General features: G+C 39.2%; 1 protein-coding gene across 3 annotated transcripts; it reads right to left on the minus strand.

Annotated features, from left to right (window-relative positions):
* Positions 1 to 599: 599 nt before the first annotated feature.
* Positions 600 to 22,173, minus strand: fkbp5 (FKBP prolyl isomerase 5). 3 transcript variants are annotated; one of them, XM_061686866.1, is made up of 12 exons: positions 18,297 to 18,652; positions 11,973 to 12,103; positions 11,730 to 11,874; positions 9,100 to 9,242; positions 7,508 to 7,622; positions 7,253 to 7,409; positions 6,472 to 6,562; positions 6,289 to 6,372; positions 6,138 to 6,204; positions 6,019 to 6,050; positions 5,676 to 5,915; positions 600 to 3,029 (listed from the first exon to the last, which is right to left on the minus strand). In XM_061686866.1, exons 2-12 carry the CDS (start codon positions 12,075 to 12,077, stop codon positions 2,952 to 2,954), a joined length of 1,257 nt encoding a protein of 418 aa, XP_061542850.1. In that variant the 5' UTR covers positions 12,078 to 12,103; positions 18,297 to 18,652; the 3' UTR covers positions 600 to 2,951. The 3 variants fall into 3 exon arrangements, with proteins under 3 accessions (XP_061542850.1, XP_061542849.1, XP_061542848.1); XM_061686865.1 differs by lacking the exon at positions 18,297 to 18,652 and adding an exon at positions 22,074 to 22,173 and having other exon boundaries at positions 6,019 to 6,204; XM_061686864.1 differs by having other exon boundaries at positions 6,019 to 6,204; positions 18,297 to 18,646.
* Between the last annotated feature and the right edge of the window lie 774 nt (positions 22,174 to 22,947).

The raw sequence follows: 22,947 nt of genomic DNA on the forward strand, positions 1-22,947 counted from the left end.
ACGTACATTGATATTATGGTACTTGGATTACATTACTGACGACATTTTTTAACAGGTAACTAGTTTCAAGTAATCTTCCCAACCCTGATTGTTACATTGTTTTTACAGTCTTAGTTTTTTTTTTTTAAAAGTATCTCTGATTTCCTTGTAATTTTGTAAATTTGTCATTTTTACATGCCATATATTGATCTTTGTATAACACTATGGTGCTGTCATATAAAACAAATATATAGTTTCAGAGTGCTGGAATGTAAGTGTAGCTTGTTTTGTGAATGATATTTTATGAATTGATGCATTCACTGTTGTTCCATCTTCACAATGTATGACGTCAAATGATTTCATAAAAAGTATTCCTGTGATTATTTTGAAATAAATCAAGTCTCAGTGAAGTGGTTGTCCATTAACATCACTGATACCACCACCTCTTAAATCACTTGTTTTAGTTTTAAAGTAAAACCTAAAAAAGTCGTTTTCAGCAAAATGTTCTAGAAACCTTGTGTAACATTAACTCAGTGGGCATTGAAGATTAACCTGTGTGTGTGTGTGTGTCTGCATAATTAAGGATGAAAACATAACTTGAAGCATAGCCATACAGTTAATGAGGGTTTTACAATAGTGACCATTTATGAGTCTGGAACAAAATGCATTTTGAAATTAGAACATCAGCGTCAGGGAAAGGATTGTGTTTAACTTTCCACATTGCATTGGCTTTTATAAATGAGCATTGCTTAGCCCAAACGTGAAAGACACATTTTCCTTAATGCAAATGTTTAATCTTTCTGAAGTGCAAAAAAAAAAAAAATTAAATACATAACACTCACACGAATGGTACCTATAATTTTTGCCTGTAAGTCTTTCTTTTGCATAAATGCCAGCTTCAAACACGGAACACAAGTCTGATGTTTACATGTAAACGTGTAGGATAAACCCGTAGCTTCCGTTCAAACCAAATTAGTAAGAGCTTTTTTACCATATTTTGTTTGTCCATTTTTGCCAATTATTAATCTATTTTTGGGGTTTCATTGGGCTGAAAACTTTAAAATCAAAGATGATCAATGAGCCTTTATAATAGAAAGAGTACTTCAACCTCACATCCACTGCACAAAATAATTGCAGCCATAGCAGTACAGTAAATTTAAAAATTAATATTACCACTCAGACCGCGAGAAATGGCTGTTTTCATTGTCTCAAAAGATCATCTGATTTGATAAGTGTATCGTCGTCTATTAACATTCACACCATAAAAATTAGATCCATAAAGGAGCAGTTAACACTAAATGATCCCAATTTGATTTGATCGTATTATCAGAAGTGGCTTCTTTACTGCCCCTTATCTACTTATGTTTGTCCTGTTTGGGATGTAATGTCTCCCTTAAAAGCCCCCACTTAATTTTCGCATTTCTTTGTGTGCGTCAAAGGTGGCGCAATCAGTCAGCATGCAATGATTACGACAGGAAAAACACATTAGACATTAGTGGGTGTTATATTAGACAGCAAACAACCATTTAATGATGCTGCAAGCCTAATCTTATAAAACTTAAAAATTTCCTCAAGAAACATAAGCTGATGGCAGCATAAGGCCGTCCTTTTTAAGTATAGGGCACGCGTTCATATTTGTAGCCAATGGTCTTGTTTAGGAACTCCACTTTTCTGGATACGCAGAATGTTCTAACAAGTTTGCCTAGAAACGCTAGTTTAAGTTCAGTGTTCATTTGTTAAAGCTGCGACTTTTTAAAATATAGTCATTGCTTCAAAGTCATATTACGATCTTTATCAGTCCCAAAGGTGGGAAGTCATTTATCTGACGGAACAGGTTGCCATTCAACGGCTATAGGATGTGTTAAATGGAACACTTTAATACCATGCTTAGATTAATATATATAGTTAAATGAATCATACCCTGGCAGGATTTGTGGATTTTCAAAATTCAAAATTGTATATAGGAATTTTGGGGAAATTAGAAGGGTGAAGAGAAATATATTGGTTAATTAAAGGAATAGACTGTAAACTTGCACTTTAGGGACCTTAAATTGAGTTATAAAAAGCAGCTATAATGCAAATTCCACCCTGCATGTTCGTCAGTTAATTTGGGTTAATTTCTTTTTTTTTATTAAAAAACTTTGCTATCTACGATTCACAAGTTATTTTTCAGTCATTTGCATACATTTTTCATCTTGAAATAGATATCAAATGTTTGTTAATAACAATTTTAATTATTGAATACCTAAATATGCCCAAAATTCCACAGCTAAATTCCCATGAAAAGTTATTTTCCCAAAATGTTGAGCCATTTTTCAACTGTAGTAATCTTATGAATTAATTAAAGTGTTCACTGTAGTGACTGAATAAATTTGTTGGGATTGCGAGAGAAAGAGGTTATATTGTTTTGGTTATCTTTAGCATCTTTCATTTGTGCTTATTTCTCTTTAGTATTAACTGATTTAGGCCCAAGGTGATAGAGACTATGCATTTTGTGAAATATGCATTCTACGAGGTGAATACCTTCAAAGACACGCAAGTAATCCATCAATTTTCCTCAAGGACTTTTGCAGAAGATAAATGTTTTTGTTTAAAGCCATCTTTGCACACATCACTGACAAATGTTATCCAAAGAACAAATTGCACGTTAAATTCAAGTCTTAGTCCAAAACAGCCAATGGTGATGTGCAATCTCCACGTTTGGAGATGTGGACATAGACCGCAGAGGCACACCTCATCTCATTTTAGAAACCATATAAAATGGAGGTCAATAATGTCTATTTGAAAAACAGGCAAAGATGAGCGGTCTTGAAGCCACTTACAGGTGTGTTCTGGCAGTTAGGCTGTCCGTGTGACAGAAAGAGAAATGTATACTCTGCTTTGGAATGGGAATATTGGAGTTTGGATTGGAGGTTGCAGCGTGCCTCGGCTCTCGTCTGATGAACACTCTTCTTTTTATTTCCTCACGGACATCACACGTGGTCCTGACTTCGTCGACGTTTAATGCCCAGTACACCATTCACGGTGCTCTTCCTCTTTGTCTTCTCACCCTGTTTCGATCAGATCAGATAATGCAGTGATAATTAATTCAGCACAAAATTTTTCATGGAAAAGTGTGCTTTTCTGGAGTGTTGCTCGTCATTTATGGCATGAAAGACACTCAAACAGGCTAAAATCAATCATTCGAAGTTTTAAAGAGGTTATTATTGAAAATATACTTTTTCACTGCTCGTAGAAAAATAGTTGGGTCTCTGGAGTGCCTGCCCATCCATCAAGTGGCGCCACAATGAGTTTCTCCACCCATGATAGGCTAAATGTTCACAAGAACCAAAAAGTGCACTTGATCCTTTGCCTATTTTGACAAAATCATGTCAGACATACCTAGGACCTGTTTTACATTGTAAAAATAAAATCAAAGCACAATATGTCTCTGCGGCACGGTGTACGGCTGGTTAGAGTGTCCACCTCACAGTTCTGAGGACCGGGGTTCAATCCCCGGCCTCGCCTGTGTGGAGTTTGCATGTTCTCCCCGTGCTTGCGTGGGTTTTCTCCGGGCACTCCGGTTTCCTCCCACATCCCAAAAACATGCATGGTAGGTTAATTGACAACTCTAAATTGCCCGTAGGTGTGACTGTGAGTGTGAATGGTTGTTTGTTTATATGTGCCCTGCGATTGGCTGGCAACCAGTTCAGGGTGTACCCCGCCTCCTGCCCGATGATAGCTGGGATAGGCTCCAACACGGCCGCGACCCTAGTGAGGAGAAGCGGCTCAGAAAATGGATGGATGGATGGATGGACAGTATGTCTCCTTTAAAAAAAAATGTTTTTAAAGTCTTAAGCATGAACATCAACAATTCACCAAATGAACACTAGAGGCCAATATAATCCTGAAGAAAACACACGTGAAATGACCAAGGCCAAAGGCCACTCAATTTTGTGCTTCACAGATATTGTGGTTCACGAACATTGCTCCAAGAATCGTTACTTTAATAATGACAGTGTCAATCAAACTGAGCATTGTCATTACAGAGGCAGAATATTTTTGATATAGTTCTTTTATTTGATCTCGTTACATTGTTACATTGTTCAAGTGTGTTGACCAGAGGTGGGTAGGAACGCGCTACATTCACTCCGTAACATTTACTCATAAATTGTACTTGTCAGAGTAGTTTTAAGGCATCATACCTTTTTACTTTTTTTTTACTTTTACTTCTGTATTAATGTTAAGAAGAAACTGTACTTTTACTCTGTTACAATTATCTACAAGCCGGTCACTACTTTCATTTATCAAAAAGTGCGTGTGCGATCTATTTTTAGACTTTCGTTTTCCACTTCTGCATCAGGCGCCGTTGCTCCAATCCAACGTTACCACAGGGATGTTGGACTACCGACACAAGAAAGTCACATGTCCGCACACAAAGTCTTCTATTGGGCTTCGCGAGCCAATCAAAGTGAGTGAGTCGTGATAGTCGCTCACGATTCGTATTTACATTACAGACTACGAAAAACAACAGCTTTAATATGCAGCGTAGTTTTGTCACTGCCCAAACTTGGATATTTCATCCCACTTCTAATTTCGGAAAAGACATTGTGGTAAGTTGCAGATGTTTTTGCTGTTGTTTTGGCTGTGCATATGACACCATTAGCCCTATTTTATGGTCACAAGTAACTGTAAAACATACATCTTGTTCTCTCATTTCTCTTTCGCTCTCTCTCGCTCACACACACACACACACACACACACACACTATCAAGAACAAGTCTGTTCAGCAATCAGCTTCTTCATTCAGTCATATTAGTGGATAAAGCAAAGCTGTAAAGCCCTATGAATGTGCTGTACGAGGCACACATGAGTTTGAATGTGATCGTTTCCTTCTGAACACAGCCAACTGACGGTTACAAAAGGGAGTACATCTTTGTGCAACCAGATTTATTTTTATTTATTGTATTTAAACTTTATTTAACCAGGTAAAAGACAGGTTAAAACAGAACATCTCTTTTGAAATGGTGACCTGGCCAAGAAGGCAGCAAGTTAAACATCAAGTCCAAGTAAATCATATACAAGAATATTTCCGTTGTTTATTTTCACCTCAACGCTCCAAAAGATAAATAAATTCAGTTGTGCAAATTCAAAGTCACAATAATGGTGGAAATTTTTTTTAAATAATTTACCTTGGGTCTACTTAATTCTTTCACATCACAAAAACCCGGCATTCGAACAGGGGTGTGTATACTTTTGTATTCAATGCAGCATTGTTCCTGTTTTTGTAATCTGCCTAGTGAGCCTACAATATTGTGCTGTAGAAACAATGTAGTATAAGAAAATTTCTTGGAGTTAAATTTGCCTTAATTTCTTATTTTACAAAGATTTTATTTTATAAAGATGTTATTTAATATGTTTTAGAATACACGATATTGTTCAGTAATATTTGAATTTGCACATTCATATTTTATTTAGGTATTTTTTTAATTTTATTTGACGTTCATGCTCTGATTTAAAAAATAAATCAGAAGCTACTCACTAGTTACTCAGTACTTGAGTAGTTTTTTTCACAATACTTTAAGTAATTATTTGGAGGATGACTTTTTACTTTTACTTGAGGCATTTTATTGTAAACAGTACTCTTACTTGAGTACAACATTTGGTTACTCTACAAACCTCTGGTCTTGACCCCCCAAAAAAATGCATTTACAGACCTTGGCGTCTTGTTCAGCCAACTTCTGGAACATGTTTGCGTAAGTCCTCTTGTCCAGCTCGTGATATTCCTTCATCTTTTTTTGGCAGTTGACAATCTGGCTTGTAGCTGCTCGATTTGCGGGGTTTACTTGGTGCACGTGTTGAAAATCCACCAAGGCCAGGCTGAACTCATTTCGGAGGAGACGGGCCTCGCCACGGCGGTACAAGGCCTTCTCGTTGGAAGCGTCAAGCTCAATTACCTTGAGTGCGGCAACAAAAACAACAACATTGCACAGGGTAACTTAATAATGTATACACACTAATGTACTGCGACCAACTCAAACGCAGTTTTACGCGGCGCACCTTGTTGCAGTTCTCCACTACGAGTGAGTAATCTTGAATGCGCAAGAAACACAAAGCTAAATTCAGATGGGTCGCCAACAGAAAGTCATTAATCTGCTTCTGCTGTTCCAAGCCATTACCGCACTCCATCTCAAACCAGGAAATGATGCGCTGGTGCTGGATGACTGCATGGTAGTAGTGTCCTGCCTGAACAACAAAATAATGTTATTGTGTGCACAACGACAGACAATATTTTATATTCATTAGAATAGAAAAGCCAGGATGCTCTACCTTATAATACCGATTCCCTTTTTGTTTGACTTCTAAAGCCAGACTCAGCTTTTCAAGCAACTCCATTTCCCATGGCTCTTTCGCCTTGATGAAGCATACACAACAGTCTTAAAATTGTCTTTAAATTAAAGCTAAAACTACTTTCATATTATGGTGTTAAAAGATGTCTTGGCTCGTGCTCACCTTTTTAAAGTCTTTGAGTGTCACTTCATAAACAATGTCTTTGTCTGGCCCAATTGTAAATTCTGGTTTTCCTTTGCTTCCGAAGCCATACCTGTGGGGGGGGGGTCGTACTTTATTAAACTCTTGGGAGAAATTCCCTCAGGGAAATGAAGGTTCCAGCAGCATCTCGAGTTAAATGTGGAAGCGAAAAGAATATGACACGTCCTGCATATATCAAATTGGGTAGTAACATAATTTCAGATTTGACGTTCACTCTGCAGGTTAGGAAATCTTACCCGTGAAACATAAATAACACCAGGCAGCTGCTTTACGCACACGCGCTATCAACATTTGCCAGTTTTATCATATTGCTATAATAAGCATGTAAAACATCAAGACTATTTCAATAAAAACAAAAAAATACAAATGATACGATAATGCTATGTAAACTGTTTTTTAAAAACATCAAGTGAGATTACAAAAACAATACTAACTTGATTCTACTTGACTTTAATTAGAGAATTTCACATTAATATGCCAACGAATGCGCAAGGAACGATATTTGGTCACTTCAGTAGGTGTGCAAAATGGATTCTGTACACATTGTTATAAAAAATACAGAAAAAATGGTATGCCCCCCCCCAAGAAAAAAAAAAAACTCTCTTAAAAAAAAAAAGTCTCTTGAAAAAACCCTCTGTATTTTCCACGTACTGTATACTGAGGACTGACAAAAAATGCTACCATACCATAACTCATTAATCTGTAATTAATAGTAAAGATAAAAATAGAAGTAATTACTTACATTTTTGTTAAATGGAGGATACAACACTCTCCTTTCTGCATTTTGTCCATGGCGCGGTCCACTCCCAGGGGAACACCTTCATCCTCTGACTCACTGACAACAAAGCTGAGGTCCCTGACGTCGAACAATCGGCCGTCACAGCTCCCCTCCAGATGTACTGAGGGGTGACACAACACAGCTTTCCATGTAGTGTTTTGTCATATAATCACTATAATAACCAATGCAAAATGAGTAATTATCCGGAAAGAGGATTACCTTCTACAACTGCACCATCGTTGGGATTTAAGTAGCCATCCCCTTTCACCTTTATCCTTCGTATGATGCCGCCATCATCTGTAAGCTTCTCTCCCTCGAACTTGAGCAGCTCAATCTGTTTGAATAGAAACAAACATTCTTCATGAGTAATTTTTATTCAAAAAAATAATAATACTGGCACAAGTGGTGCAAGTTGAGCAACAACAAAAAACATTGCAGCGTGCAAGGGAACATTTGGTGTGGGAGGCGAACATACATAACAAAAAACGTAGGAGTTGTCACAAAAGAGCCATTGGTAATGGGTCAATGATTTTACTGAATATGTTGAGACAACATTTCTAATGTCCTCCAACTGTAATTTAAGGGGAGCTTGCAATTTAAAAGAAAAAAAAATCTGTTTTTGTCATATTTCTTAGAACCGTCAGTATGACCTGATCTGTGATGAAATCCAAACCCCAAAACCAAAACCACTGCGCCCGAGGAAGAACAACCAGTCTGACAGAGAAGGCGTGACTGACAAAGTGTCATTTTCTGTGCACTGGGCCACAGCCTCGCAGCCTGTGGTGCTGGCCAGTTACCTTGGGTGTCAGGAGCTTAGCTGAAACTATGGCAGAATATCTACCTCCGGAAAATATTTAAAAAAAACGCCCATCTCTCATTTGCTAACAACAGAAGCAGAGCGAGGGGACCTCTTGTGTTAACAAAAGACCATCTGGACGTTTAAAGTTCCTGCGTTTGCTTTGTCATGGTCCCCTTCGCCATTTAGTGAGCACATAGACCAGATTAGCAACATTTCTGCTTGACAGGTATGTTTGTCACCTCTTTTTGAATTTCAGGTGATTGTACGTCCCAAAAAAACAAAGCTTCAAACCAATTAACATAAACTGTTACAGTAACCCTCCATCAGGAATTAGTTATGCCACCAACGTAGCAGATGTGGCAAAACGTTTACTGTGCTACTGCTAGCAGAGTTTTCCTAGTGCCGCTTTTTTCTTAAAGCTGGATACGCGTTCTCTTAGACTTTCACAATCACATGCCATTATGAAAGGCCATGTTTTAGACTCGCACTAGTGCATGTATGGAAAATGAATTATATTATCAATTAAAATGAAAACATGTTTTAGAATTCCAGGTTGCAAAAATGTGCCTACCCCCCAAAAATCAAATATAAAAATCATAATCATAATCATAATGATAACTTACATTTATATAGTGTCTTTCAAGAGACCCCAGGAACTTTCGATTTAATGACAATGACGTCTTTTTGAGAGTCGTTCATCATGGCCCATCTTGACTTGAAGATATCTGACGATTCTGTCTTGCAAAGGTGCTACAAATGTGTCTGATTGTGAGTTCTAAGCCTTCTAAGAGGATTCCGGTCTGGGCTGTGGCTGGAATATTTAAAAAAAAAAAAAAAAAAAAAAAAAAAAGGAATCCGCTCTGTTGAAGCCATTCGTTTGTTTATTGTTTATATTTTTTTAAAGCAGCAGCAATGTTGAGGACTATGGCTGCTCTGTCCACAGAGACGGTCGCGCAATGGAATGCACGCTCCAGTCAAGGCCCAAACGTCAATGGTGACATTCCATACCTACCTCAAAATGCACTGACGAGTTGGGAGGAATTTTGTCTGGATTTCCAGCGGCGCCGTAAGCGTACTCAGGCTTACACAGCAACATGCACACCTCTCCTCTCTGCATCGATAACACGCCAATATCCCATGCTTTGAGGACCTGTCCTGTTTTGAGGCAAGGAAAAGAAGAAGTAAAGTTTTAAAATGCTGTTTCATCACTCGTCACTACAGAGAAATAACAGCAAGGAAAACACTGAAAGGTTTTTGCACATAACCTATTTTGAAATAAGAAAAACTGACCAAGCCATAGGACTAAAGTTTATTTACAAGTGGGAACTAACTAAATATGATGAGTAGCTAGCTATATACTGTAGCTTCATGTTTAAAGCAACAGTTAGGAACGCATGGCTCTCCATACATTAACGAAACTCGTCCATGTTATGATATAGGGATGGGGGGGGGGGGGGGGGGGGGGGGGGGGTAATCGAATAACTGGGCTTCAAAAATAGGCCACTGATAAACGTTGCCAAAAAATATAGAGAAGCATTTGTATGTGATTTTTTTTAAAAGACACTTAGATGTGTAATGTACATATTACATGATGTATGAGTGAGGTGAATGGTAGTTAGTTTTTTCTTTTTTAACCGAAAATGGTCATCACTAGCACGCTAATGCTAATCAATGTGAACCATTTAGCAAAGGCTAATTTTGATATCTCAAACTCTCAGTCCCAACATATGCAGGTTAAGGATAAACTCCAACCCTCAAAAATGAGAATAAAATGCAAAAAAAAAAAGGAAAGAAAATTGTTTTGATTTTTTGGGAGGGGGGGGCAGCGATTACTCAAGTACTCAAGTAAATATCAACAGCATAATTTATTCTAGAAAGATTAGATTGTGACAGCCCTATTATGATATCAACTCTAAATAGTAAAGATTAGCAGTAACACACCATGAAAAGTGTTACAGAACTCATTCAATGAGGACATTTAACTAAATTTCATACTATGGTGAAAAATAAGCATTTAATGGATTTTTAGGTGTGTTAGAGATGGGGTTGTCAGTTGGAATGTTCAGAATTCCTTTTTCCATGCATGGAGCATATATGTACGGTGGCCTGGAAGTGCAAAACAATATAACAAATTGTGAAACACTTTTAATATTTCAGAAAACACAAAAATAAAACACGAAACACTACCATTTCAGAAAACACACAAACAAAAGACGAAACAATAAGATTTCAGGAAATACAAAAACAAAACACGAAACATTAACATTTCAGGAAACACAAAAACAAAAGCAGAAACACTTTTACAAAAAGATGAAGCAAATTACAATTGCGGAAACACGGAAAGGGAGGGATCCATTTCACAGATATTCTTGGAAATCCGACGGCCTTTCCCACGGCATGACCGCCCCGCTTCAACATGATTGACTCCTTCATCGCAGGAAGGGTAAACTACACAGATGGAACGTGATGTCCATCCCCAATAGCGATTGTATATACGGACGCCCTGAACAGCGAGCCTGTATAGGCGTTTGATGCTGTATATACAATATCTTGTACTTGATCACATTTCTTAAACCATAAAAAGATATATTTATACAATCGCTATTTGGGATGGACATCACGTTCCATCTGTGTAGCTTACCCTTCCCGCGATGCTGGAGCCAATCATGTTGAAGCGGGTCTTGCCGAGAAAGGCCGTGGGATTTCCAAGAATGTCTGTGAAATGGGCCCCTCCCTTTCCGGGTTTCCGCAATTGTAATTTGCTTCGTCTTTTTGTAAAAGTGTTTCTGCTTTTGTTTTTGTCTTTTCTGAAATGTTAAAAGTGTTTCGGTTTTTTTTTGTGTGTTTTCTTAAATGTTAAAAGTGTTTCACAATTTGTTATACTGTTTTGCACTTCCACTTCTGTGCAGTGCGTATGTGAATTGAAATTGTGTTTGAATATGTGAATTTTGCATATTTTGGTCCAAGAGCTTGATTAGTAGTTGTTGTTAACAGAACGCTATAATTATCAAACATTTATTGAGCAGTATACTGTATGTGCCCCCCACGCTGACACCGACTCTGGAGCCGGGCCAGGCAGAGGTGCTTCATTCGACTCTGCTGGAGCCACAAACATGGCAATTTTTCATTCGTGGAAAGCCTTGACAGAATGAGAGAAATGTGACGGACTCATCAGAATGTGACAGGCGGTAAGGGAACGTACTGGCATCTGTGGTGAACTGTGGGCCGAACCGTCATGCACATGAGCCTCCAGGACTTAAGCAACAACCCCATAAAACACTCAACCCCCACCACAGATACCGTGACAGACAGCTAGAAAACTGAGCAAAACTTGAATACGGAGGGGGAAAAACATGGCCAAAATTCCACACCGCTTTACATTTTGGGCAAACGAGGCTTCCATGGACAACATAAAACGTAGCATGTAAACGTAACCTTGGAAGGATGGATGGACACAAAACTCCATCTAATTGGCAGGACTATGACATATTCGATAATTATGCCCATCTCCATTCACTATGGATTTAAATAAAAACCTTTTCACCAACATCTGTCAACGTTCTTATCACAACAAGAAAAATGTTGTCTCAAGTATTCTATTTGCTCACAAGAAGAATAAAGAAAAAGGGGTGAGTCACCTACCCTTGCCAACATTGAAGGAAAAGGACTCCTTGCGATCTCGACTACAGTCAAACTTCTTCCCAGTGAGGAGCCTTCCAGTGTAATGGATTGTCACTCTGTCTCCAATCATTGGGCGCTCGCCATCATGCCCCTGACGCTTGACAACCTTAAAGCAGGAAGACAAAAAATATGTTGAAAAAGCCTCTTTAATGTGACAGAAAAATAGCCTGAAAACAAACTAAAATGGATGACAATAAAAAATACCTTGGTTATTCCTTGGTCTTTTTTAGGTGTTACATCGGTGCCCTTTGCAGCAAACAAGTCCACTGCCAAGGGCCCGCCCATAGCAAAATCCTGATCAGTTGTCATTTCTGCTTGTGGGCATCACAGTGGTGCTGGAGAATAGAAAACCTTGTGTTAACAATTTAACAAACCCCCAATTCCAATGAAGTTGGGACGCTGTGTTAAACATAAATAAAAACAGAACACAGTGATTTGCAAATCATGTTCAACCTATATTTAATTGAATACACTACAAACACATGATATTTAATGTTCAAACTGATAAACTATTATTTTTAGTGAATAATCATTAACTTAGAATTGTATTGCTGCAACACATTCCAAAAAAGCTGGGACAGGTGGCAAAAAAGACTGACAAAGTTGCTCATCAAACACCTGTTTGGAACATCCCACAGGTGAACAGGCAAATTGGGAACAGGCGGGTGCCATGATTGGGTATAAAAGGAGCTTCCCTGAATTATTCAGTCATTCACAAGCAAAGATGGGGCGAGGTTCACCTCTTTGTGAACAAGTGTGTGAGAAAATAGTCGAACCGTTTAAGGACAATGTTCCTCAACGTACAGTTGCAAGGAATTTAGGGATTTCATCATCTACGGTCCATAATATCATCAAAAGGTTCGGAGAATCTGGATAAATCACGGCATGTAAGCGGCAAGGCCAAAAATCAACATTGAATGCCCGTGACCTTCGATCCCTTAGGCGGCACTTCATCAAAAACCGACATCAATGTGTAAAGGATATCACCACATGGGCTCAGGAACACTTCAGAAAACCAATGTCACTAAATACAGTTCATCAGTCAGTTCAGTTACATCCATAAGTGCAACTTGAAACTCTACTATGCAAAGCAGAAGCCATTTATTAACAACACCCAGAAACGCCGCCGGCTTCTCTGGGCCCGAGCTCATCTAAGATGGACTGATGCAAAGTGGAAAAGTGTTCTGTGGTCCGACTAGTCTTTTTCATGGACACCCCTGCTTATGCCAAACCACTTTCTGCACGTGTTACAACAGCGTGGCTTCGTAGTAAAAGAGTCCAGACCTGTCTCCCATTGAAAATGTGTGGCCCATTATGAAGCGTAAAATACGACAATGGAAACCCCGGACTGTTGAACAGCTGAAGCTGTACATCAAGCAAGAATGGGAAAGAATTCCAAAGCTTCAACAATTAGTGTCCTCAGTTCCCAAACGTTTATTGAATGTTGTTAAAAGAAAAGGTGATGTAAATCAGTGGTAAACATGACCCTGTCTCAGCTTTTTTGGAACGTGTTGCAGCCATAAAAGTCTAAGTTAATGATTATTTGCTCAAAACAATAAAGTTTATCAGTTTGAACATTAAATATCTTGCCTTTGAAGTGTATTCAATTCCAAATATAGGTTGAACATGATTTGCAAATCATTGTATTCTGTTTTACACAACGTCGCAACTTCATTAGAATTGGGGTTGTAATATGATTTGTCAAGATGTACTGTAAAATCTCTTATCCACATACATAGCCAGTAAATATTTATCTTTCATCTTGCATAACGTCTATCTATTCAAGAACACAGAGTCTGGTATAGTTGCAATTTTGCTGCAAAAAGCTACAATGTAGAGATTTTGCAAAGTAACAACTTCAACTGCATTTAAAAGGTAAATCTGAGTGACCAGTTCTGATTTACTTGCCGATATCATTTTTCTTTTGTGGAGTTTGCATGTTCTCCCCGTGCCTGCGTGGGTTTTCTCTGGGCACTCGGGTTTCCTCCCACATCCCAAAAACATGCATGGTAGGTTAATTGAAGTCTCTAAATTGCCCGTAGGTGTGAATGTGAGTGCGGATGGTTGTTTGTTTGTATGTGCCCTGCGATTGGCTGGCGACCAGTTCAGGGTGTAGCCCGCCTCCTGCCGGATGATAGCTGGGATAGGTTCCAGCACTCCCGCGACCCTTGTGAGGATCAGCGGCTCAGAAAATGGATGGATTAAAACAAGCACTCACCCTTTGTGAAATAAAACTTTTAAGAGTTCAACACGAGTTTGTTTGCAGTAATGCGACACTGTCAGCAAAATATGTGGCAGTGCTGATAAAAAGCTTTGATAAGCACAAAGGGATACAATTCTGATGGATAATGTAATTTGGAACCGGTTGGAGGTTTTGCTTGTCTCATCACGAATTGAGGCGACGTTTCTATTTTTGAGTAGATGTTGCAATACTTGATCACAATCTTTCTATTGTTCGTGTGTGTGTGTGTGTGTGTGTAAGTGAGTGTGCATCGTATAGGTCAAATGCATAAAACAATGTGTGTGTACAGCTAAAACTGCATACTTTCAAAGAAATGTGGATGCAAATTCTCTTTGCCAGATTCATAAAACTCCACACTACGTCAGGTTTTATAAATAAACACATGCACAGGCCTGAATTCCACTCCCTTTAATGTCCATTTCCATATAAAAATGCAATCTTTACTTTGTCAACAAAGAGTCCTAAAAATCAAGTGGTGACACCTGCCACAAACTGAATCTTGAGCCACAAATAAAGAATCACAGAACACTTGTAGCAACACTAAAAGCTACATACATATTTTTACTCACATGAATCATCTAACTCAGGAATTTCCAACCACTTTGTGTAGTACAGTACGGACACGGGAAATTATTCATTTATCCTTTCCTAATTATTTCAGATCTCAGTGTGTCTCCGTGTCTGTTTCTTCAATTGCTGTTAAGTAAATCGGATTGTGATTAACTAACAGGCCCAGAGTTTATTTCAAATGTGTGACTAATTTGAGACAAGACCATCATTATTTACCACACTGTATATACTTTTTATGACATTTTTGTTTGATGTGTGCCGTGATGTTGGGGAGTAACGAATTACATGTAACAATATTACGTAATTTAATCTAACATTTACATAAGCGGAATACATTATATTTAAAGAATATATGTAATTAGTTGCTTTTGGAAAGTTCATTGATTACAAATAGTTAGATTTGAAAGGTTTCCTGCAAAAGCTCTGATGTATTGTGCAGTTAGCCGTTAGAACACACTAACATCTTATGCCGCTAAAAAGTTACCAGATCTCTGAGCAGTACAGCGAACATGGCCAATGGTCATAAACCATCACAAAAAAAATCTGTTTTGGTTTCATTAAATATAATGGCCACATACCAACTAGCCCGACATATTACCAACTAGCCCGACATATCACTAAGACACACACTTGTAACAATGTGGGCAGAAACAAAGGCAAGAGCAACGTTTCGCTTGTATAACTGCAGTTATTTACAAAAGTGTGTCGCGCAGCATGCTAGGAAGTAGCATGGCTTTCACCGTCGCTACAATATTATTAACATCATTCTCCTAAGCCGATACTTGAGATTGGCTCTCTCTGGTCATGTGCCAGCTAAGTGGCGACATGGGCGAGGGCAACGTTCCTTGTCCCCTTGTTGTGATTATATGCATTGTGTGCAACTATGTGCAGGTCATCTTGTTATTTTGTTTTTTGACGTCAAACAGTCAATGTCGAACCTGAGGACGCATTTACAGTTACAAAGCATGTAAGATCTGTTAACTTCATGTATCATTCAGTTGGCCGGTTAGAGTTTTGAATGACACAGAGAAAGTGCTTTAATTTAAGTCCTTCTCCAAATTTGCATTGACTGTTGAAAGTCTTGATTGTGAAAGTTTATAGATTTGTTAAGTTACTGAAGTTCAATCTTGTGGAGTCTTTTATTATATTGTCTTTGTGTAGTCGTAAGTACTGCTGAAAGGTTTTAGCACTATCACAGCTTAAAATGTGAAAATGGCTGACAGTGGAGAGCATTCATTCAAAATTTAGAAAAGTAATCAAAATGTAAACAAATGTAATTAGTTATATTAGTTTGAGAAAGTTAACAAAAATAGTTACATTTTCAACAGAGTAGCTTGTAATCGGAATCGTGTCAAAGTTATCTTCCCTGTGAGATTGTTCTAATGTAAAATATGTGCCTTGGCTCAATAATGTTTGACAAACTATGGTCTTAACATTAATAGAAATGAGATGGAACATCATCAGACAAACAAGGTAATTGAATTTAGAGGCGCCATGGTGCTGACTGAAAAGATTTGGATTTGCAGAAGTGTAAAGTTCAAGGTTCAGTGTAGCAGATATTCAGGAAGATGATGTTCAGCTTTTTCTTCAGACCCTAAACAGCGACTGTGGCGGAAGTAAATGAAGGAATGAAAAGGCTCAGAAGGGCATGGTAGCATACAGTGAAACCTCCAAATTTGAAGTCCCATAAAGTTGTAGAGTCGGGAATTTCACTACATTTTCTGGAAAGTATACAATTAAAATTGCTGGTGTAAACTTCCCTCATGCATGATGTCAAGACTTGAGCTTAATGAGCATCTTAAGAACGTTAAAAGGGGTGATGCACCAAGTTGACTCATCAGCAAGCCTCTCTCCCCCCCCCCACTTCCTTATACACTACTTGTTTTATTTTATTAACCGTTAAGATGGCGACAGTTTTCAGACAGTATTCTATTTCAGATTTTTATTTTTATTTTTTCCAATGGGAAAATCGGAGTTCATCCTTTTAAGGTCGCACTGTACTTGCTTTAAAAAGGAAAGGAACAAAATTGTCCTCCGCACAGTCAAGTGTTTTGTCAGTCAAGTCAAGGAAAGAACATTGTGTGCTGAGGTAAAAGGAGCTCAACCAAGGAAAGGAACATAATAGCCTCGAGAGGAAGACAGAGGAAGATGGAGACGGAGCGTACTCCTATGTACAGGGACGAGTTTTATAAAGATCCAGAATGTGACAACGCAATCAAAACACCTGAATCAAATTCAGTCGTCTCCTGTTCAGCTTGACAGTTCCACTTGTAACCTTGTTTGGGCTCCTTTGGTCAAATGTTTTAAATAACAACGTCTGTCTTTCGTCTCTCAGTGTATACCCTTTGTCTTCATTTCATTCTCTTTTGTAAAAACCCTTCTGTTTTTGAGTCATGATTACAAAGACAATCGGTATGTGCATTGGTAGGAGCCTCAGCTTATGGCAATGTCTTTCCTGTGCTTTTGTTACCGAAAATGTAAACTTCAGGTACTCCTTATACATGCAATACAGTGGTTTGTACTTGGTGGAAAGAACATAATAACTCCCCACGCAATAAATGCAAGTCAAAGCAGTGTCCACAAATGATCGGTACTGTGTGTGCGCGCCTGAACACAATGTTCCTTCCATTCAGTTCCCCACCGGTATTGGCCTGATGGTGTTCAGCAATCTCAGATCCCCTCTGAGGAAACCTGTTCCATTTGAGTCATCTTCCACAACGTTCCATCTCCTTCAATGCATCAATCGCATTGTAAGGGAACAACTGTTACCTTGTGCGATAAGAACTATGACGACGCTGTATCTTTCCATGTATCCCAGTGCGGTGTCCTCCGAAAACAACCTGTTAAATCGATTAAATAAAGACCCTACCTGAACTATGCGAGAACATCTGAGACACTCTAGTGTATGTACAATTTTGGGGGCAATAAATCGATCGACGAGCCTTGTTTCGTTGACACTGAATTATTAGGATTATAATAATATTGATTATCTTACAACTGTGTAATATCTAAAGCATTACATCAATAGTGTGTTGTATTTTTGTTACCCTTCTCGAAAAAAATGTCATTTTAAATATAAAAAATGATCATGCATCACAACACTTTGTGTTCAGAGGATCTTCACGTAATGGCAGGAAAAAAGGACAATTTCAACATGGAAGATTATATTTCCAAATGGGTATCCAGACATATGTGATGTGTTCAAAGGAGTTGCATGTAATAGAAGTCTTGTTTTTGCTCCTCTTTGCTTTTTATTTCTTTGAAATATATCATAAAGGTTTTGACGAGTATGCCACAAAATGAGCCAGATTCCAGCCAAATGAGCCATTTGCATCTCAAGGTAAATACATGTTCGACTTCTCAACTCTTCTGGCTTACAATGTTCTCAGATCATGAAAAAAAGATTACTCATTTTCATGTGATTTAAAACAGCGACTCAGAAAGAGTGAGTCTTTTGAATCCCCCTTTCCCACTTGCATGCCCCCACAAATTTTACATCCTACACATCCAACTCCTTATTCATTCATACCACCGGCATCAGATACATCACATAGAGCCAATTTTCATCATTTCAACATTAATTAATTCTTCAGGCTGCATTTAAAAATATTGTCCCAAGTCACTCAATGACCACAGAGAGCAACCGAATCCCTCGAAACCATAACAAACATGCCAATTAAGTCACAGGTGGAGCAGAAATAATTGATAGAACTCACATTTTCTCGTGCTTCTTTTTGTTTTTGTGGGGGTTTTTTTCAATCAAAATCCACGAGGTGAGCGTGAAGTGCTCTGCCGTGTTCAGCAGTTCTTGCTTGATGAGTGCGGCGGCGCGTCGCACGTCACGTCCTGGGTACGAGATGTTCCGACGCGGCTACGAGCTTCTTTCCCCGGATTGACGTGTCGTGTTTGTCTCGGACGCCACAAACGCAGCGGTCACATGGAGTACACGTCCAAAAAAAAAAATGAGTCGGGAGGATGTAGGGACTGGAAGCGGAAAATACGCAGAGGGTTGTGAGGGGGACGGGGGAGGTGGGGGGGTTTGGGGAGGGCGTTTCTTATGAAATTAAGGGCAGGTCTTGGAAAGCGGCCACAAAGTAACACAATGTTCCCGCTGTACTGTGGCTGCACCGCCGCCGCTGCTGATGAGAACACTGTGTTCCAAATAGACACCCTGACCTGTAACCCGTTCCGTGCCGAGCTCGGTCTGCTGGGAACACGCTGTTCCGTAGCAGGCTGTACTCCTCCTCCCACCCCCCATCAGTTGACAGCTCGGATCGTCAACCCCGCCACGCAACCACAACCGAGACGACTGACACCGGAGCGGCAAGTGAAGCTCTCGGCAGCCCGAGGAGCAGCGCCTGCCGGCCGGCTTGTTATTGTCCCGTGACGCGCTGGTCCAAAGCGATGTTTTACAAGCTGCCTTTACCGGCGTTTTGGAGTCCAAAGTTACGTTTTACTGTTCTAATCTAAACTGGATTTTAGTTTTTGTTCAAGAATAATAGCTTTTGCTACAACGCCAATTCCAATTAAGTTCGGACGTTGTGTTAACCATAAATAAAAACAGAATACAATGATTTGCAAATCATGTTTGACCTATATTTAATTGAATACACTACAAACACAAGATATTGAATCTTCGAACTTTATTGTTTTAGCAAATAATCATTAACTTGGAATTTTATGGCTGCAACATGTTCCAAAAAAGCTGGGACAGGGTCATGTTTACCACTGTGTTACATCACCTTTTCTTTTAACAACATTCAATAAACGTTTGGGAACTGAGGACACTAATTGTTGAAGCTTTGTAGGCGGAATTCTTTCCCATTCTTGCTTGATGTACAGCTTCAGCTGTTCAACAGTCCGGGGTCTCCGTTGTCGTATTTTACGCTTCATATTGCGCCACACATTTTCAATGGGAGACAGGTCTAGACTGCAGGCAGGCCAGTCTAGTGCCCGCACTCTTTTACTACAAAGCCACGCTGTTGTAACACGGGCGGCACGGTGGCCGACTGGTTAGAGCGTCAGCCTCACAGTTCTGAGGCCCCGGGTTCAATCCCCGGCCCCGCCTGTGTGGAGTTTGCATGTTCTCCCCGTGCCTGCATGGGTTTTCTCCGGGCACTCCGGTTTCCTCCCACATCCCAAAAACATGCATGAATTGGAGACTCTAAATTGCCCGTAGGCATGACTGTGAGTGTGAATGGTTGTTTGTTCCTATGTGCCCTGCGATTGGCTGGCAACCAGTTCAGGGTGTACCCCGCCTCCTGCCCGAATGACAGCTGGGATAGGCTCCAGCACCCCCGCGACCCTAGTGAGGAGAAGCGGCTCAGAAAATGGATGGATGGATGGATGTTGTAACACGTGCAGAATGTGGTTTGGCATTGTCTTGCTGAAATAAGAAGCGGCGTCCATGAAAAAGACGTTGCTTGGATGGCAGCATATGTTTCTCCAAAACCTGTACGTACCATTCAGCATTAATGGTGCCTTCACAGATGTGTAAGTTACACATGCCATTGGCACTAACACAGCCCCATACCATCACAGATGCTGGCTTTTGAACTTTGGGTCCATAACAGTCCGGATTGTTCTTTTCCTCTTTGGCCCGGAGGACACGACCTCCACAATTTCCAAAAACAATTTGAAATGTGGACTCGTCGGACCACAGAACACTTTTCCACTTTGCATCAGTCCATCTTAGATGAGCTCGGGCCCAGAGAAGCCGGCGGCGTTTCTGGGTGTTGATGAATGGCTTTTGCTTTGCATAGTAGAGTTTCAAGTTGCACTTACAGATGTAGCGCCGAACTGCATTTACTGACATTGGTTTTCTGAAGTGTTCCCGAGCCCATGTGGTGATATCCTTTACATATTGATGTCAGTTTTTGATGCAGTGCCGCCTGAGGGATCAAAGGTCACGGGCATTCAATGTTGGTTTTCGGCCTTGCCACTTACATGTAGTGATTTCTCCAGATTCTCCGAACCTTTTGATGATATGGACCGTAGATGATGAAATCCCTAAATTCCTTGCAACTGTACGTTGAGGAACATTGTCCTTAAACTGTTGGACTATTTTCTCACACACTTGTTCACAAAGAGGTGAACCTCGCCCCATCTTTGCTTGTGAATGACTGAGCAATTCAGGGAAGCTCCTTTTATACCCAATCATGGCACCCACCTGTTCCCAATTAGCCTGTTCACCTGTGGGATGTTCCAAACAGGTGTTTGATGAGCATTCCTCAACTTTGTCAGTCTTTTTTGCCACCTGTCCCAGCTTTTTTGGAACGTGTTGCAGCCATAAAATGATTATTAGCTAAAAACAATAAAGTTGATCAGTTTAAACATTAAATATCGTGTCTTTGTAGTGTATTCAATTAAATATAGGTTGATCATGATTTGCAAATCATTGTATTATGTTTTTATTTATGTTTAACACAACGTCCCAACGTCATTGGAATTGGGGTTGTATATATTCAGTTGGTGTAAAGGATTAAGAGGGGGTCATTGGAAAATTGTCTCCTTTGTAAAGGGCAAAATGAGAACTCCTCCTCTAGACTCGACCCACATTACACACGACATTACAAGTAATCCCAGCACCAAAGAGAAACCTTTTCTCTAACTAGAAACTACACACCACATTACCAAGTAATAAAACCAGAATATAGAGGAAAAACTCCCCTAAAACCATAGAAAAACTTCAACAGAAACCAAGACTCCCCATGTGCAGGGTGGCCATTCGCCTGCCATAGAGTTAATGCTGCCTTTGAGACTACTGGGAAATATGAGTTCCACGCCATAAAAGACATGACTAATGACAGAAATGAGCAAGTATTTGTTTTGTTTCTGAAAAGATAATTAAACTGATTTTTAAAAAAAACACACACCAGCAGGCTTGTTCTAAAAATATTAGCGAAATCATAATCAAGCATGATCAGTGCCTTCACTTAGATGAACATGAATAAGAAAATAATTCAAGGTAATTTGGCCAAATTTTTTATTTCATAGATGTGCATCAAACTGATAGCCCTTCGCATTAATCAGTACCCAAAAAGTAGCTCTCAGTTTTAAAAAAGGTAAGTGACCCTGATCTAAGTCATGATGACATCACGAAATAGTGACAAACAGGTACCAATTTCCATGCAGAGCAGTTTAAGCGTTAAATTGTGATAAAGGGAAAGGGGGTTGGACACAAAAAAATAACATAGCCTAAGGATTAATGTGCCATATAATGAGATGTAACGTACAGGATTAGTGCTAATATTATTACTTCTGCTAATAATAGAAAAGATACATTGTTTTACATAGGTAATATGTACATACATTTTGTTATATTCCCATTCCATACCCAGGGCATATTTACATGATAACAATGTGGTAAAATTCTTTTCCACGAGTATTTCAAAATGATTTAACAAACAACATTGTCAACACAATGCTCATTCACATGGATCTGCAAAATTGACTGCAAACAAACAAAATGTTGTACTGGATACAATACTTACACGTCAACTGCTTGTCCTTCCGTGTACAACCTTTGAATAGAATTTGACTTCAAGAAATAATGTGCCACACAATTGCATAATAAGCACAACCGCAAGGTGTCCACCATTGTTGTTATGGGAGTGGCTACTCATGCATGTCTTGCACAAGTTCTGCATGAATGCATGTTGTCATTGTTAACAAGGAAACATTGAAGGAGTCGATTTCAAAAACTTTGTTAATGAATATCTTTTGGTTGGAAATGACAGAAAGTGTCAAAAGATTGTAAGATGTGTTTGAAGTGTCGTGTTGCTTTTCTTATTTCTGTTCATTTTCACACACAAAAATGCAATGTGGTATATTATCACCCAAAACAGTATACCCGATGTTGTAAATGTATTCTTGATTAGAATATGTGATGCTAGAGGTTACCAGGATCTGTTGAAATTAAAATATTCACTTTCGTGAAATTTGTCAGACAAGATGAATGCCTTTCAATATTTCAACTTTTGTGAAAATCGTGAACAGTTTTGAGAGTGTTTTACCACATTCCTATGTCATTTTCATCCAGAAAATTGCAGCCACAAAAGTCCTGGTGTGACTTTTGATTTTGTAATGTAATGTGTTTGCACTCTCAAAGATTAAGGAGAAGAAAGGACATATTATGCTCCTACCAAGAGAAACTCCTTGTCACCATTGTTTTTTTTTCAGCACGTTTTTCAATACAATCGAATGAATAATGGAGCTAAAACTGCAGCACCATTTACCTCCTACTGACGTTTTTAGCAATAAAAAGCTAAACTATAACCCAAACACCAATGTAATTTTAAAGCTTTACAATGGTAGGGTATGCAAACTGCTAGCAAGATCTGAACATAACCTAACTTCAATCCCCAC

The sequence above is a fragment of the Phycodurus eques genome, chromosome 10, assembly GCF_024500275.1.
Source record: "Phycodurus eques isolate BA_2022a chromosome 10, UOR_Pequ_1.1, whole genome shotgun sequence".
Lineage (NCBI taxonomy): Eukaryota > Metazoa > Chordata > Actinopteri > Syngnathiformes > Syngnathidae > Phycodurus > Phycodurus eques.

Bases quoted from the DNA above. Each gene is read 5' to 3' on its own strand.
- fkbp5 (XM_061686865.1), bottom strand. From the start codon at position 12,077: ATGACAACTGATCAGGATTTTGCTATGGGCGGGCCCTTGGCAGTGGAC. The intron at 6,205-6,288 runs GTAGAGCATCCT...TTTGTTGTTCAG, and splicing joins AAGGGAATCGGTATTATAAG to GCAGGACACTACTACCATGC. The intron at 3,030-5,675 runs GTCTGTAAATGC...TGATCGAAACAG, and splicing joins TGGCTGAACAAGACGCCAAG to GGTGAGAAGACAAAGAGGAA.